The sequence below is a fragment of the Heteronotia binoei genome, unplaced genomic scaffold, assembly GCF_032191835.1.
Source record: "Heteronotia binoei isolate CCM8104 ecotype False Entrance Well unplaced genomic scaffold, APGP_CSIRO_Hbin_v1 ptg001006l, whole genome shotgun sequence".
Classification (NCBI taxonomy): Eukaryota; Metazoa; Chordata; class Lepidosauria; order Squamata; family Gekkonidae; genus Heteronotia; species Heteronotia binoei.
The window spans coordinates 209243-227112 of NW_026800150.1; the positions used below are offsets into that span (position 1 = coordinate 209243).

General features: G+C 44.6%; 1 protein-coding gene across 1 annotated transcript in view; it reads left to right on the forward strand.

Moving 5' to 3' along the window:
* The window catches only part of LOC132590896 (DNA primase large subunit-like), a 113202-nt gene extending 95726 nt beyond the window's left edge, over positions 1 to 17476 (forward strand). Inside the window, exons 11-13 of the mRNA XM_060263820.1 lie at positions 5208 to 5334; positions 7002 to 7084; positions 17345 to 17476. Of these exons, the coding sequence (XP_060119803.1) occupies positions 5208 to 5334; positions 7002 to 7084; positions 17345 to 17476 (342 nt within the window). The remainder of the gene's footprint in view (positions 1 to 5207; positions 5335 to 7001; positions 7085 to 17344) is intronic.
* The last annotated feature ends 394 nt before the right edge of the window (positions 17477 to 17870 follow it).

Sequence of the window (17870 nt, forward strand, 5' to 3'; positions counted from 1 at the left end):
CACAGCAAGGTTAAGTAAACTAGTGGAACAGTGGCAGATTACATTTTATATTGTATTTCTAAGGCACATCAGTAGCTGAGTTTAACTGTCTTGCTGCATTATTTCATAGCTCTTCAGGCACTCTTGTAGTATTAGCAGCTGAGTGGGATAGAGAAATATTTGTTTCAAACACTTTACTGTAGTATCTGTTTTGAATAACTGAAGTCCAGAATGTTTACAGCAAGGGTCCCCAATCTTTTTGAGACCAACCTTTAGAATTATGATACCATATCTCAGCTCCATCTCAACCAAGGGTTGAGAGAGCTGGTTTGGTGTAGTGGTTTGGTTGGAGAGCTGGTTTGGTGTAGTGGTTAAGTGTGTGGACTCTTATCTGGGAGAACCGGGTTTGATTCCCCACTCCTCCACTTGCACCTGCTGGAATGGCCTTGGGTCAGCCATAGCTCTGGCAGAGGTTGTCCTTGAAAGGGCAGCTGCTGTGAGAGCCCTCTCCAGCCCCACCCACCTCACAGGGTGACTGTTGTGGGGGAGGAAGGTAAAGGAGATTGTGAGCTGCTCTGAGACTCTTCGGAGTGGAGGGCGGGATATAAATCCAATATCTTCTTCATCTTCTTCTTCTTCAATACCATATGGTGGGTGCAGCTGCAAAATGGCTGCCACAGAATGGATGTTGCAGTAGATGGGGCCAGCCACAAAATGGCTGTTGTGGCTTACTTGCAGTTACACAGTGAAGATCCTTATGCTGTTAAAAACTATGCAGCCAATCAAAACTCCAGTGGCCAGTCATAAGCCTTGCTGAGTAAAAGTCTCACCTGATTCCACCCACTCTTTAAAAGCATATAGTGGGCATCCGGAAAGGTGTTAGCGGGTGCTGTGGTGTCCATGTGGACCAAACTGAGAATCCCTGGTTTACAGTGTTTCTTTTCTTACTATTCCTTGAAATTCAATCATTTATTGTAATGCTGAACTCATAACACATGGAAAGCCAGGCATTGTTCATATACCTGTCCCCTCCAGTTTTGGGTGCCCCCTCCATCTGAGGCAAGACAGGTAGTAAGCTAAGAAAGGGACTTCTTAGTTGTGGTGCCAAAACTTTGGAACTTTCTCTTCAGGGTGGTCTGTTTCCCTCTATCATTGTCTTCCACTGAGCATACCCCCTCCCCAATAACTTCTTACTGGTCCTCTTGTCTAGTTGTGATTTGTTTGTATGTCTATATGTTGTTGGTACATTGTTTAAATATGTTATATACAGGGCTTTTTTGAGCAGGAACACACAGGAATGCAGTTCTGGGTGGCTTGATGTCAGGGGTGTGGCCTGATATGCAAATGAATTCCTGCTGGACTTTTTCCTACAAAAAGGCCCTATGTAAAACAGTGGTGACATCAGGGGGGTGTTGCCTAATATGCAAATGAGTTCCTGATGGACTTTTTTAAACCAAAAAAGCCCTGGTTATATATATACCTTATATTAAATTCTGTTTTTATTTATGCTGCCTTGGAGATCCTATTTGGTTGGAAAGGCGACATAGAAATGCTTTAAATAAATTAAAAATGGTTTGTCAATATTTTATTTATTATTATTTTATATTCCCTAAAAATTGAAGTGTACAAAATGGTAGACATTAAAAGGCTAAATATAAATATTGTTGGATGACTGGAATATTATTAGGGATGGACACAGACCTGAACCTGAGCCAAAGTCCTAACTGGACTTTACCTGGTTTGAAGTTCATGAGCGCTTTCCCCCAGTCACCAAGCTTTTCTGCTTGGTTTGGCATGTGTGTTTGGCAAACCACTTCTGGGTGGTGTTGGGTCCTGCCCCTGGTGCACCTGTCTCATTTATAAGCGATGCAAGCTTGCTGCCAACATGCTTATGTCACTTCAGGATAATGCGGGCATGCTGGGGGTATGACCCAACACCACCCAGAAGTGACATGAGCATGTCAGAGGGCCAACACACATCACTTCTTAGTGATGAGTGCGCACCGGGGGGTAGGGTGATGCCAACCAAACCGGTTCAGTTTGGGCAGTTTTTTTGTTTGGGGATTCAGTTTGGGGCCGCCCTGTTTGCAAGTCCTGTACTGAACTGGGCTTTCCTGGTATGCTCTCATCCCTAAGTATTATGTATGTTCCATCATAATTTTATTTTAAAACACTGTCACTGAGAAAGACAATAATGCTAGGAAAAGTTGAAGGCAGTAGGAAAAGAGGAAGCCCCGACATGAGATGAATTGACTTAAGGAAGCCACTGCCTTCAGTTTGCAAGACCTGAGCAATGTTTTGGATGTTTTGGAGGCATTAATTCATAGGGTTGCCATAAGTCATAAGCGACATTGCAGCGCTTAACACATATACACAATTTTAATTAATGCATATTTTATGAATTTATAGTTATATCATATCCCCCATCCAATTATTTTAAAGAGAGGTGTTTATAATGGAAATTCAAGGATATTATTTTTCTCAGCTTGTATAATGAAACACAATATTCGAACAGTATTAAAGTGTGACTTCTTAATACACACTGTAGAAATTAAAATTTAAAACTGGAAAGCTTTTCCCACAACCAATTTGAATTTTTGCCATGTGTATCTGAAATCTATCTGATTCTTAGGGACTGTGAGAGATAACTGTCTTACAAAGTTGGTAAGCGTATTTTGCATTTCAGAAGATTAAATATACACAGTCCTTGGAAATACTAAACTGTACCAGTATGTTAAAGATTTCAAACCAGTGCTGTGATTTTTTAGAAAATTGTATTTCTGACAGGTTCAGTTTGAATATGCATACATACATACATGGTATGAAAGAAACAATACATACATGATATGAAAGAAACAATTTTTAAAAAGTCATCCTATCATCATTCCCCTCTCCTCATTTAACTATGCAGAACTAAAACAACACTGTTTCCTTTAGGATATGCCCCCCCCCCTTTGCTACATGTTATGATCATATTTCTGAGAGGTTTCCCAGCAGCTGATTCATGTCATGGGTTGTTAATGTTTTGAATTCTCCTTTCTGTCAGTTTGATAGACGGGTCCATTAACTGTGTGATTGTCATAGGGACAAATTCTGATCCTTGAAAAGCCTGCTTCTTCTCCCTTGGACTGAACAGTTGTGTTGATCTTGCTTGTGACAGGGACAAATTCTGATCCTTGAAAAGCCTGCTTCTTCTCCCTTGGACTGAACAGTTGTGTTGATTTTGCTTGGGATTTGGGGAAAGGCAGAGGAAATAATTTTTCTTTTACTGTTTGACTACTAATGGAATATTTATTGTAACCATGTTAAAAACAAGCAGCAAACTTCAGAAATGTAGGTGTGTCTTGCATGCAAAAAAAAAAAAAGATTAACTGCACAATCCTAAACAGAGTTGGAAGGGAATAATTCTGCATAGTGCGCTCCCATTCCTCTCATTACCACCATATAAATTACCCTATGACAGCACTTGTGTTTTGTCCTTAGAATCATATTGTAAATTTCCAAATCCTCATGAAGAAGTTACACAGGGGTGGGGAGGCAGTCCTCTCAGGGTAGTTTGGGCAGCAGCAGCATCCTACCAATTCAAAACCAATGTGGAGTAATGGGTAGAAGAGGATTTTGTCACATATCTGTCTGGGAATATAGTCAAATATTAATCTGTGTGGGGCTTGTAACAGAAAGACTTACATGGTGTTAAAGGTGCAAAAATTCTTTCTTCGTAATGCATGATTTATTCCCCCTCAACTGTATGCTAGGGCTTTTTGAAATGATGAAACCATCTGAGGTAAATTAATCTTAGTACTTTTGAAGTTCTGAATGATAAAGCAGACATTTCTTAAAAGTCAACCTCTAAAGGGTTTTTTTAGTTCATATATATCAATTTTAGTGCTCCTAGTGATATTGCAATAATGTAAAACTTGATCACAAACCAATCTTTCTGATGATGCACACTCCTCAGTCTTTAAAGTTGAGGGGCTGTGGCTCAGTGGTAGAGCATGCAGAAGATCCCAGGTTCAATCCCCAGTATTTCCAGTAAGATTGTAGGTGATGTAAAAGACCTTAGCTTGAGACCCTGGAGAGCCAATGCCAGTCTGAGTAGACAGTACTTTCTTTGAAGGACCAATGGTCTGATTCAGTATAAGGCAGATTCATGTGTTTAATTCTTTGGGCTTCTGAATAAAAGTGAATAACACTGATCTCTTAAGCTGTTTGATTTGTACTTTCCATTTGAAGGAGAGACAAAGGGCAAATACATGAGTAGAAACATCACTGCAAGAGTGTCAGATTGTCAAACAAACTCCTACAGTCAGCCTTTAACCACCATTTCATATGGGTGACTTTCTTATGCAGTTGTTCATAACTATTCTAGGTCACTCTAGAGTGGCTTATGCAGAAAGTGCTGGCTAATTTCTGATGGAACAGTAAAGCATAGTTGCCTCTCTTCTCTTTTCTTTGACTTGTTGCTAGTTTCCCAAACATTGCATAATATCTTGTCTCAGTGAGTTATTTGAGAGTTCTGGTCGCAAGAAGGATAATAAGAGAATGGATGAAAAGCAGGTTATAACCCACAATAAATAAGTTAAAAGGGACTGGTGCTGGAGTCTTATAAGGATTAGAAGGAACTATAGGGGGGAAAGATGTTTTCTCATCTTGAGAATATACTGATAGGGCACATTGTAGAAGATAAATATAATAGGTTGAAGCTTGCAGATCCACTTTGCTAATGGTGCCATGGAACCCTTTTGTGTCAGTGGAAGCTCCTTGTGCCAAATGAAAAAGCAGCTGTTTGCAGAACAGATCTATGAGGTCCAGCCTAATATTAGGGGGGTTGGAATGTCTGTGCTTGCTTCTCTGTGGTTGCTTTGGGGTGCTTTTACCTCCCCCCTTTCCTTATAATTTGGGATTATTTCTTTACGCTGCATTTAAAAATCCTATGGTAGATAACTAATAGTGCAGTCCTAAACATAATTATATTGTTCTAAACCCACTGACTTCCATGGATATAGAAGTGTGTGTCTCTGCTTAGAATTCCACTGTAAGAATAGAGGAATATTTGCTGCTAAATACATTTTAATTTTCACTTCTAAATTTGTTCTCATAGGAAGACTTTATCAAATACAACTTCTTGAAGTCCCAATAGTTTACCTTTCATAGTAGTGAAATTGCGGGCCTCAGGTACAATTAAAATGCAAACCATCTCTCTCTTTTTTAATGTGCTTGCTGTTCAGTTTGACAAAGGATATGCTTACAGCATCCGGCATAACTATGGAAAAGAAGGAAAGCGAACTGATTATACTCCATACAGCTGCATGAAAATTATCCTGTCCAATCCACCAGGCCAAGGGGATTATCATGGTGAGTGCTTACACCTGACATGTTCACAATGCTTGAGAACCCAGCAGCTTTGGAAACCAACTGATTGGCTACCTGCATTACTGGCAGAAGTTAGTTTTGCAGCTTATGCCAGTCATCACTGTCAAACTGGTGTGCTGTTACTCTTTCGGTGATTTGTCTTATTACAGAACTAGGTCAGCAAGAGAGATTCATTCAGCAGCACTTCAGTGTGTGCTTCACTGAGCTTCTCGCTGTTTCTCTTCTCTTCTTTCTGCAGATTTTCTGCTTTCCCCCTACAAGACAAACAGTAAAGTTCTTTAATGCTTTTGTCTGAAAACTCTCAGATAGTAATAAATAATTTGAATATTTTTAAATGGATAAGCATTTTGACCTCTTAATAAAATATGCTGAAGCTTATGCTACTCTCCAGAATTAGAACTTTGGGAATTTTCAGGATTCCCCCCCCCCACCCAAGCTGAAATCTCTTAATTTGGTATCTGCTTTTAAAACAATTATTTAATATTGGAGTTACATGGGTTTATTTAATTAGATGCTAGGAAAATGCTAGGAAATTTGAAGGAAGTAGGAAAAGAGGAAACCCAACAAGAAATGGATTGATTGAATTAAGGAAGTTTGCAAGATGTTAGCAAGGATGTTAATGAGAGGACATTTTGGAGGTCGTTAATTTATAGGGTTGCCATAAGTCAGAAAATACTTGACGACACTTAACACACCCCATTTTAGGTCTCAGTAGAGTCCCAATGTGAGTTCTCACTTTTCAGTTTTATCCTCACAACAACCCTGCTAGATAGGCTAGGCTGAGGAGTGTGCTGCCTACATGTCTGTAGCCAACTGTGTGGGAGACTTTTGCATGTACTAAAGGTGTATCATAAGAGCTGTAAATCTAAATTTTCAATACTATGTTTTATGTTTACATCTATTTTAAATAACAGCATAATAAGTCACATAGTTGGTATCTGCTGACAAACTGTTAATCATATACCAGCTTAGCTGTGACTTTTATTTTAAACCAGTGCAGTCTCATTGAAATCAATAGAATGAAATATTTTCAGATCTCCAGCATAAATATTTTGTATACAGTTGTGTGCAGCATTTATCCTTCTCCCTCCTGGGATCATGTAAAGTCATTTTATTTATTTATGCCTTGCTTTCATTCACAATGGACACCCAGAGTGACTTACAATACCATTTTTTCGCCCTCCATTTTATTCTCTCAACACCGTGAGGTAGGTTAGGCTGAGAGCCGTTGACTTGTCCAGGGTCACCTAGAGAACTTCAAATCAGAGTCTCCCAGATACTAAACATTTTATTTTTATCTTCCTTTTATCTGCCATTGCTGCAATAATTGCCTAGTTACAGTCTCTCTGTATCGTATGTTACAGATTTTTGTGTATTTTCATAGCTGCTAGTACAGAATTTAATTGAATTTTGTCAGATAAATGAGAATCTTGGTCTGCTCGTTGTAATGTTTGGTATAATTCTTGAGCCTATAGTGTCATGATACCACAGAGCGAAGTAGTCATTTAGAAGAAGAGTAAAGCAATTCTATACATGGGCAATTAACTTTTGTATTAATAAGCTGTTAGACAATTAGGAACTGTTTAGCCAGTCTCTCAAGTGTGTTATTGTACTAACTTCTGGATAAATATCCTTCTTTTGCTTGTTAGGGTGCCCATTCCGCCACAGTGATCCTGAGCTGCTGAAGCAGAAGCTGCAGGCATATAAAGTTCCTTCCACTGGGATCAGTCAGGTAGGGCATATTTTTTTCTGATACTTCAGTAATGTGGCATCAGGCATTTCCTTTTGGTTGAGTTTAGTAGCGATGTTTAATACTATGTACAGTGTGTCACAATGCACACAAAGTATCCTGTAAATCAGATTTTAGTATATGCTTTAGCACTTTTCTCCCAGGAAGTTTTCTCTTCACAATACCGACAAATGGATTGATAGTTTTGTTTCCTAGGAATATAATGCTCTTTTTGTATTTCATCAAGGACAATGAGAGCTTCTGGTTTATTGCTGCTCATTATAACTTCAGGGTATTAATGAAAGTGGGAGTTAATGACAACATTTCCCTGGAATTTTAAAATCATTTTTGACATTGAAAAATTATGTTTTGCAGAGAATGGGTACTGTGATATGCATTAGTTAATTGTCTTATGTAATATACAGTTCTAATAACCCATTAACTTCATGTACATGTTTGCTTTGAAAGGCTTTATTGTACTGGACTGCCATAAACAGATCTCAGTATACAAAATTGCTTTGCAGTGTGCTGTTGTTTTGTCCTGTTTTTAAAACTACAGCAACAATTTGTTTTCAGGAAAGCTTCACAAATCTCTGCTTGCACTCAGTCTATTTGTAAGTGAACATACCCGCCATTGTTTCCCATTCCCTTTAGAGAATCTTTCAACTAATCCTTGTCTTGTGGTCTCCATGACCTGGTGTGTGGCATCTTTTCATTGTGTTGGATGAACTCTCTTCTCTAGGAAACATGGGGACTTCAGTCCTGTGCTAGGGGTGCATGGTGCAAGTAAGAACATCGGAAGTGTTCTTGGCCTGTTCTTCTTCTTCTGCTCTCATTCTTTTGCACTTTTGACTTGGCTAAACGTTCTTACCATGCCAGCCACTCTCCCCACAGCTGCTGGGACTTGTTGAACGCCTCTTCCCTGGCATTGTTATTACAAGCTGATCTTCTTCGTGGTCTCTGTGCTTCACACTCATGGGATAGTGCGCCTGCGCCAATCCCCGAATCGGTACCTGAAAAAGCCCGGGATTTTTTCGCGCTCGGCGCCAACGGGCATGCGCAGGCGTCCCAATGCGCATGCCCACCGGCGCCCGCGCGGAGGATCCCGCCAGTTCCTTTCTGACCGCTGCGCTAGAGAGGTTCCCTTTCTGTTTCTCCGGTTGGTGAGAGCACTTTTCTCTCGTTTTAGCCCGTTTATCTTTGTAAATAGTTAGTTAGTTAGTCTTTAGTATTAGCTAGTGATAGTTAGTAAAAAAAAAAGCGTTCTTCGTTGTCCGGCGGACTGCCCCTTGGGGTATTCCGCTTTCGCTTTCCCCCGCCTTTCTCTCAGGCGTTTCTGAGTAGAAAGAAGTTGTGTTCGCGCGACTGCTTATGGAAAGTCGCTGGGGGTTTTTCAAGCGCTGCCGTGCTTGCGGGAAGAAGATTGCCCCTCCGGACGGCCATTCTCTGTGCCTGCTGTGCTTGGGAGAGTCGCACAGAGTTGAGTCGTGCCCGCACTGCTTTCGGTTCTCGAAACAGACCAGGAAGAACCGTGCGGCTCGATTATCGGCGGCGTTGACCGAATCGGCGCTTCGACCTCATCGACCGATGGAGGGATCGGCACAGAAATCGACTAACACCCCGGCACAGGAGCTCACATCGGCCGATGCCGCTCCGATCCCGACTGTAGAACTGCCGGAAGAGCGTGGCTCCACAAAACGTTCCCGCGAGGGCTCGGTGGATACGCCCGCTAAGAAACGCCGTGAGGACTCGGGGACCCGAGTTCCGAAAAAGGCGAAGTCAAAGGAGAAGCGGAAGCGACCCCGCACTCCTTCCCCGTCGGGGGGCGCATCGACATCGGCAAACCCACCGAAAACGATTCGGGTTTCCCCGCGCCAAAGCCCAGCGACCCAGCAACGCCTGTCGGCGTCGGAGCAGGAGCCGGAGATTGACCTCACCCAACGGTTTTCGTCTTCGGGCTCACGTCGACGGTCGATCAGCGATTCGGCGTCGGAAGTGGATGCTTCGGCACCGGTCATAGACCCGCCATTCAAGCCCCGAGCCAGGCGAGATCCACCCTATACCCTGCAACGCTTCCCGATACCACCATGGGAGCAGCGTCGGTGGCAGCCTCCCTACTCCCGGTATGAATCCTACCGTTGGTACCCGGAGGACTACCAAGACTGGGAGCAAGCTTCGGAGTTCTCTTCGGTGTCGAGGGTCTCGCATCGCTCCCGGAAGGCATCGGCGTCGGCGTCGGTTCCCCCGGATCGACAGCTAGTTCCGGTCGAAGCCCCTCGGAGACTACAACCGCTTCAGCTGCCACCGCGAGAGTCGACCCCGAGGCTCTCAGAACACTCCACCCAACGTGACTCTTCGTCATCGGAGTCGGACAGTGAAGCTCAGGACTTGGAGCCCTCACCAGGTTCCCAGACGGCGGAGGACCTCCCGATTTCGCCGTCGGAGGATCTGAAGTCCTATGGGGACCTCGTGAGACGTATTGCTGCCACCCTCAGACTGCCTGTGACCCAGCCGGAACCCGTAGTGGATGACAACGTGTTCGATATAATGCAGAGGAACACGTCCACTGCGGTGGCCCTCCCGGTTACTAAGGTGATTCTTCAGGCCCTCAAAGAACCCTGGAAGAAGCCTTCTTCGACACCGGTCTCCTCTAAACTCCTGGACCACATGTACAGGGTCCAGGAGGCAGGTGCCGAATTTTTGTTTACCCACCCACGTCCGAACTCAGTGGTGGTCTCCTCCTCCTCGAAGGCAAGGAAGGTTCACTCCTCCCCACCGGACCACGGCACTCCACCAAGACACAAAAACCTTCATTGAGGACCTGCCTTTTGAGGGTGATGGACTCTTCAGCACCACAACCGACTCGGTGCTGCAAGAGTTCGATAAGAGCGTCAAGACCTCTAAGAACTTGGGCGCCCAATCCACTCCCAAAACTTCTAGATCCAAGCAGTGGCCTAAGCCCTGGACCAAGAAACCCTACCAAAGGTTCTCCCCTGAACAATGGCGTCCCCGGCCTGCACAGCCTGAACGACCCTCCTACTCTGGTAACGGCAGGAACCGTTACAGGACCCAGCCCTCCAGCAAGTCTAAGGGGGCCCGTCCCCAGAAGCAGGGGGTTTGACTTCCTACAAGCACGCGTCATCGCTCCCACTCTTGGCTCTTCCATCCGCCTACGCCCTTTCCTGCCTGCCTGGGAGTTGATCTCCACAGACAGGTGGGCGCTATCCATCGTAAAAGAGGGCTACAAAATAGAGTTTGTTCAGACCCCAGACCAGTCCGTGGTAGTTACCACTCCCCCTTCCCCACCTCTGCTGGCGGAGGTGAACAACCTCCTACAGAAACAAGCCATAGAGGTAGTTCCGCCGGAGGCCAGGACAGGAGGTTTCTACTCCCGCTACTTCCTGGTCCCCAAACGGGACGGGGGCTTGAGGCCTATCATGGACCTTCGGAGTCTGAACAAATTCATTCTGTACCAGAAGTTCAGAATGGCCACCCTGCAAACTATCCTGCCTCTCATCAATCAGGGAGACTGGATGGCGACCCTGGACCTCAAGGATGCCTACTTCCATGTCAGCATCCACCCTGCGTTCAGGCGTTTCCTAAGGTTTACAGTGGGTGCTCGGCATTTCCAGTTCAGGGCCCTGCCGTTTGTACTGTCTACCGCTCCTCGGGTGTTCACGAAGCTGATGAGTGTGGTGGCTGCCCACCTTCGTCTTCAGGGAGTTGTTGTCTTCCCATACATCGACGACTGGCTTCTTGTAGCGAAGTCGAAGGAGAGTTTAACAATGCACATTGCCATCACTCTGCGTCTGCTCGACACCCTGGGTTTGCAGATCAACCTGGAGAAGTCCCATCTTACTCCATCCAGGACAGTTCAATTCATAGGGGCCCTATTGGATACAGATTGACACCGAGCATTCCTTCCTGCACAGAGAGCAAAGGACATCATCAATCTGGTACAGCTTCTTCGAAGGCGGCCGTGGGGCACGGCTCAGCAGCTCCAGCGGATGCTGGGGCTGATGGCTGCGACGACAAGCGTGCTACGTTTCGCAAGACTGCGAATGAGAGGACTGCAACTATGGTTCTTACGCCATTTTCGTCCTCTCAGAGACTCGCCTCGGAAGAGGTTTTCCATCCCTCTTGGGACTATCCAATCTCTGCAATGGTGGGGATCGGAGAGCAACATCTGTCAAGGGGCTCCCTTTCATCTACCGACCCCTACCGTGACTATCGCTACCGATGCTTCCATGTGGGGGTGGGGAGCTCACCTGGAAGATCTGTGTGTGGGGGGCCAGTGGCCTCCGGAACTGAGTCGGTGCCATATAAATTACTTGGAACTGCTGGCGGTTCACTTCGCCCTTCGCTCCTTCCGCCCTCTGCTAGCAGGGAAGACTGTGGCACTGCTTACGGACAACACCACTGCCCTGTGTTATATAAACAGACAGGGGGGGACGGTGTCCCGCAGGCTGTGCTCGCTAGCGATGGATCTCTGGACGGAGTGCCTCCAGTGGGACATTTTTCTGAAGGCAACACATCTGCCGGGGGTCCTCAACATTCAGGCGGACTCTCTCAGCAGGGGTGGTGCTCTCCCACACGAATGGGAGCTGCAATGGCGGTCCCTGGAGCCGGTGTTCCAGCGTTGGGGGTACCCACAGCTGGACGTCTTCGCCACAGCGGAGAACAAGAAGTGCCCCTTGTTCTGTGCCAGGGGAGGTGCGGATCCAGCCTCGCTGGGAGACGGACTCCTACTTCCGTGGGGGGGCTGGTTCCTTTATATGTTCCCACCCTTGCCTCTGCTGACGAGGGTAATCCACAAGTTAGTGCAGGAGAAGCCACGTTGCATCCTGGTGACTCCATGGTGGCCCCGTCAGAGCTGGTTCCCGATCCTGCTCCAGCAGTCGGGGGGGGGGGGTCTTTTACCAGTTCCCGAAAGATCCGGACCTGTTGTCGGCCCAGGGCGGGCACGTACTTCATCACAACGTGCCTCACCTGAAGCTGACGGCGTGGTTCATCGACCAGTAGGGTTTTCCACCAGGGTCCAGCAAGTCCTCCAAAGCAGCAGGAAGCCTTCCACTCGTGCCTCTTACGAGAGGAAGTGGAAGAAGTTTAGTAACTTTGTGGCTGACTCCCCTACGCCTCCTGACTCTGTCGGGCTGTCGGCAATTTTTGACTTTCTTTTAGCCTTGGTGAATGAGGGGCTGGTATTCTCTTCCATCAAGGTTTATTTGGCAGCTATCTCTGCTTTCCATGTTTCAGTAGAGGGTTACTCTGTTTTTGCTCACCCTCATTCCAAGAGGTTTATGAAGGGGCTGTTTCGCCTTCACCCCCCTTCTAGATCCCCTCCACAGTTGTGGGACTTGACTCTGGTTCTGGACAAGTTGACTCGTCGTCCCTTTGAGCCCATGGCAACATGTTCCTTACAACTTTTGTCTTGGAAGACTGCATTTTTAGTTGCCATCACCTCGGCACGTCGTGCGGGGGAGCTCACGGCGATGCGCTGTGACTACCCCTACCTTGCCTTCAGGGAAGCGGGGGTCTCCTTAGCTCCAGACATCACTTTTCTCCCCAAGGTGGTTTCCCAATTTCACCTGAACTTAGAAGTTTGGTTACCCACGTTTTACCCTAGCCCTTCCTCGGATGAGGAACGTAGGTTGCATGCGCTAGATGTCAAGCGTGCCCTTCTGTTTTATTTGGATCGTTCACGGGGTTTTCGTAAGGATAACCAGCTTTTTGTTTCCTACTCTGCCCCCAAGTTAGGGTCCAAGATTTCGTCTCAAAGACTTTCCAAGTGGCTTACTGAGACAATTAAACTTTGTTATTTGCTGGCTAAGAGGCCTTTACCTGGACCTGTTCGTGGACACTCCACAAGGGCGATGGCCACGTCGGTGGCATTCCTGAAAGGTGTGTCCCTTTCTGATGTCTGCAAGGCGGCTACCTGGTCTTCTCCGCATGCCTTCATGAAGCACTACGCGCTGGACGTGCATGCTCAGCAGAGGACTCGGTTGGGAGCTGCGGTGCTGCAAGCTGTGTCTTCAGGTTGACCGTCTTCCCGCCTCCAGGTATGCTTTGCTTGCTAGTCTCCCATGAGTGTGAAGCACAGAGACCACGAAGAAGATAGACAGGTTGCTTACCTGTAACTGTAGATCTTCGAGTGGTCATCTGTGCATTCACACTACCCGCCCTCCTTCCCCACTGCTGACGGTCTCCCTCCAGTAAGAGGCTTTCAGCGGTCAGGAAGGAACTGGCGGGATCCTCCGCGCGGGCGCCGGTGGGCATGCGCATTGGGACGCCTGCGCATGCCCGTTGGCGCCGAGCGCGAAAAAATCCCGGGCTTTTTCAGGTACTGATTCGGGGATCGGCGCAGGCGCACTATCCCATGAGTGTGAATGCACAGATGACCGCTCGAAGATCTACAGTTACAGGTAAGCAACCTGTCTTTTTGAACCATGAGCAAAGGTGGGGTATAAATGTTCTAATAAATAAATAGAGCTTCTGAAGCCCTTCAAAGCTTGGCCCGACTCACCCCAGAGTTGGCTCAGGTCCTCTTGGGTTCCGTAGTTCTGTGCTGTGTTGATTTATTTCTTTTCTTTCATGCAAAATGCACACAAGAGATCACAGGCAGCGCACATTGCCAGTTTTCTCCCCATTTTCTTTCTATGTATAGATATAATGGCTGCAGATCTTATGACTAACTTTATTTTAAACTTGTTTAAATGTTTTTATGTTTGTGGCCCCTGATCAGCTAGAAAGGCAGCATGAACATGTTTTACTTAAATAAATAAATAAACAAAAGCAAGACATTGATAAAATATTATTAATCTTTACTAGAACTTTTAAGAAGTATTGTTTTATTGAAAATGACTTCAAAGTGAGCTTGAATGAATAAGGTCAATGCTTACTGAAGTAAACGTAGCAAAGCATCATCTTAGTCCTGTAACTTTAGATCTGGAGACCTTAGAATGAATAGTAGCAACTAGTATTGGAAAGATGAGTGCTCGTACACTTTGCGAGTTTTACAGAAAAGGCCAGTTTAGCAAGCTCTGCATTTCTTACCCTTCCCTGTAATCCCTTACCAAAAAGTCCTTCCACTGAACTACCAAAGGAGCCCTGACTGCCTTTGCACATGTTGCTTTCTGTGGCTATGCATGTTGACTGTCCTCCTAGGAGCAGTAAAAAATTAATCAGAGAAGCAAAGAAGTTAAAGCAAAATTAGATTGTTTGGTTGTCCATTTGTGAGCCTAGAGACAGTTGTTCAAGTTTTTGAACGAAAGATGTCATCTGTCGTAATGCTACCAGGAAGGCTCTGTCTTGTATATAAGTAGTCACATGAGGGCTGGTTCTATTGTCTGCTCCGCAGTGTGAATATCAAGATAGTACTTGGGTCTGAGGATTCAGTGGGTTTTAGCCACTATTAGCAAAATTGGCCTCGAGACTGTTCTTCCCATATTAATCTGTGCATATGCACAGCCAACATAGCAGGATACACAGTTGTCTCCTAAATGTATGCAAATATTTCTGAAATTCCAATTGCCAAACAATTCCAGCCTTATGGTAAAATCTGGCACAGTGAACTGTTTATATTGTAGGTGCTGAATATTAGAACTGTCTTGTACTGTGCAAAGAATATCAGCCACTTTCATTTAATCACAGGGGGCTGCAGAGCAGTCCACTTCCACTGGCCAGAGTACAATAGTTTCCTGATCACCTGGAAGAATTCAGCCGGTCTACACTGTACCAGTGCATTGGTGGTGGGAAAATATTGCTTCTTTGCCATGAAGTAGGCTTTTGAATGAACTCTAGCCTGTGACTTGTCAGATTCATTCTATGTCTTTCTCCACCGCTAATCTAGCTGTTTCCCCTGTCTTTTCATTGCTCAAAGCCCCTCAGTAAAACTAGAGGCTGCTCAGGCTCTTCAACTGGGGAGAGGATGCCTAGGTGCAATCATGTCAGTTGCCCAGGTAATTTCCCTCTTCCAGAAATCAATTAGGGCAGTGAAAGGAGCGCTGACCATATCAGCAGGAAAATTCCCCAGTGTCATCTAAAAACTTATCAGCTCCATCAGGCTATGGGAGTGGATCATAATCATTCTTCCACCCCTGCAGAGTCTTGATACCCTTGTAAGTCTAAGCCCCAAAAGGCAGTGATCTGTCTATATATAAATCCCATTAGCAAAAATTAAGCAGTGTTAGTAAAAGAAGGCAAATACACTATGTACAGTTCTGGACCACATACAAATACTGGGGTTTTACCAGACTCCACATCTCATATTTAGCCCATCTGACATGATTAATTTCCAACACAACTGCCCTGACAAATATAGAAAGACTATATTTTACATATGTGGGGCAGAAACTTTTGTGGAAAAATATAGCATCAGAAAATTTTTCTCTCCCACATCACAGGCCACTGGTTTCTCTGGATTGTGTTTGAATGCAGCCATTAAGCTAGCTTTGTCTTTCTATTAGGCCATTAAGCTTTGAATGAGTCATTAGATACAAGGCACAAATCCTTATGAAATCTGAAGTCTTATAAATTTGTTTCTGGCTTTGTTTAAATTTTAACCTGTGCTAAAGCAAAATTTTAAAATGTTAAGAAAAATTCTAAAACAAATTGACAAATTCCTGGACACACTGTTAGTTAGCTGCCATGTTCTTCACATGCTGTTTAACAGAAAGTGACAGGGAAGGCAGACATTTAATCAGTGGCACTTGTAGCAGCAAAAGAGACCCAGTAAATGCTTCCTCGGCAGCATTGTGGTTTGATATATTCAGCAAATATTATTTGTGCATCTGTCAGTAACTATAAGGCAGTCTTCAATAATGAGGACAGCAGGGATTTGTGCTGAGTTTATTGCTGCACTTGACACAGGAAGGTCAGCTTTTGGAAAAGGGTCTGGAAATTTGCATTTCTCAAGAATTTTCTCTCTGCTGAGGTTATCTCTTAGTTTCAGCATTTTTTTGTGTTTGATAAGCAGAGAATATACAATTTAATTATATAATGGTGGAGAGAAAATGACATACAACTTGAATTTTCAAATGGCATTGCATTTTGCTGATAAGAGTGTTTATTCAGAACAGAAGAGATTACATGAGGTAGAATTGGAAAGCAAACTGTATTTACCAGAGATAGGAACATGCTTCTAATAGTAGTTAAAACAGGAGGTCCTCTTTCTCATTCTGAGGAGCACTGATAGAAAAATTTATTCTGAATACAACTTGTACAGAAAGTAGAAATAGTGCTTTTTGCAACTCTCCTAATTTACTCTAAGTGTTTTACATGGTAGCACATGGTAGTGCAAAACAAATAGTGACATTATACTCAGGGCTTTTCTTATAGCAGGAACTCCTTTGCATATTAGGCCTCACACCCCTGATGTAGCCAATCCTCCAAGAGCTTACAGAGCTCTTAATACAGGGCCTACTGTAAGCTCCAGGAGGACTGGCTACATCAGGGGTGTGTGGCCTAAAATGCAAAGGAGTTCCTGCTACAAAAAACAAAAACAACCTTGATTATACTTAACTAGGTCATATTTCTGTTGTTCAGGTCCTAGATTGAAATTTGGAGTCACAGATGAGATTTTATGCTGATTTCCTCCTGTAAAGCCCTGACCTGGACAGTCCAGGCAAGCCCTACCTCATCAGATCTTGGAAGCTAAGCAAGGTCAGCCCTTGTTACTATTGTAAGGGAGACCACTAAGGAAAGCCCAGGTCTCTACATAGAGGCAGGCAGTGGCAAAATAGCTCTGGATGTCTCTTACCTTAAAAACCCTATGTGGTCCCCATTAGTCAGCTGTGACTTGACAACACTTGAAAGCCCTGGATAGTGGTTAAATATTTGTGTTAGAAGTCCCCAACCTAGCTGATGTAAAACAGTGCTTCTAGCTTCCTGTTTGTCTAAAACAATAAGTAGTTTCCATGTCAGGGTCTTTTTCTAAGCAGAGTGAAACTTTGTCAGGTCCATGACTCCTACTAGTGCAGGCCTCATTTCAGCTGCAGCCTTTTACACTTCATTCAGTTCTTTGGAGTTATCTGTTGGGAACATAAGATCTTTCACAGAGAGGAGACGAGGAAGAGCCTCATCTGAGGACCAGAGCTCCATTTGCAGTTGTTTTGATCTAATTAATTTGATCCTAGCACTTTTAGAAGTCACGTTATGGAGTATAAATTCTTGTACCTGTCTGTTGTGGCACAACTTGGAAAGGTTATGGAATATTTCAGCTGTTATACATATTTTTAATTGATTGCTTCGTTTTTCCCTTTCTAGATTTTGGACCTGGTGAAGGGTATGCATTACCAGTTGGCCTGTCAGAAATACTTTGAACTGACACACAATGTGAGTGGATATTTTAATTTTCTTTCAGTGCATCTTTTTATCAGTCAGTGTCCTCCAGAATAACTAGCAATTAAGGGACTGCGATTTGTTATTGATTATGCTCAATAAGCATGATCTGAAGTTGGTCGTTAGTTTCATATGTTTAAAAATGTTCCGCATAATTGACAAATGTGTTATGAGGCTATGCAATATTAGGTTGTAGCATATTTTTATGAAATTGTGGTCTTAAAGTAATAATAATAATAATAATAATAAGATATTGGATTTCTATCCCGCCCTCCACTCCGAAGAGTCTCAGAGCGGCTCACAATCTCCTTTACCTTCCTCCCCCACAACAGACACCCTGTGAGGTGGGTGGGGCTGGAGAGGGCTCTCACAGCAGCTGCCCTTTCAAGGACAACCTCTGCCAGAGCTATGGCTGACCCAAGGCCATTCCAGCAGGTGCAAGTGGAGGAGT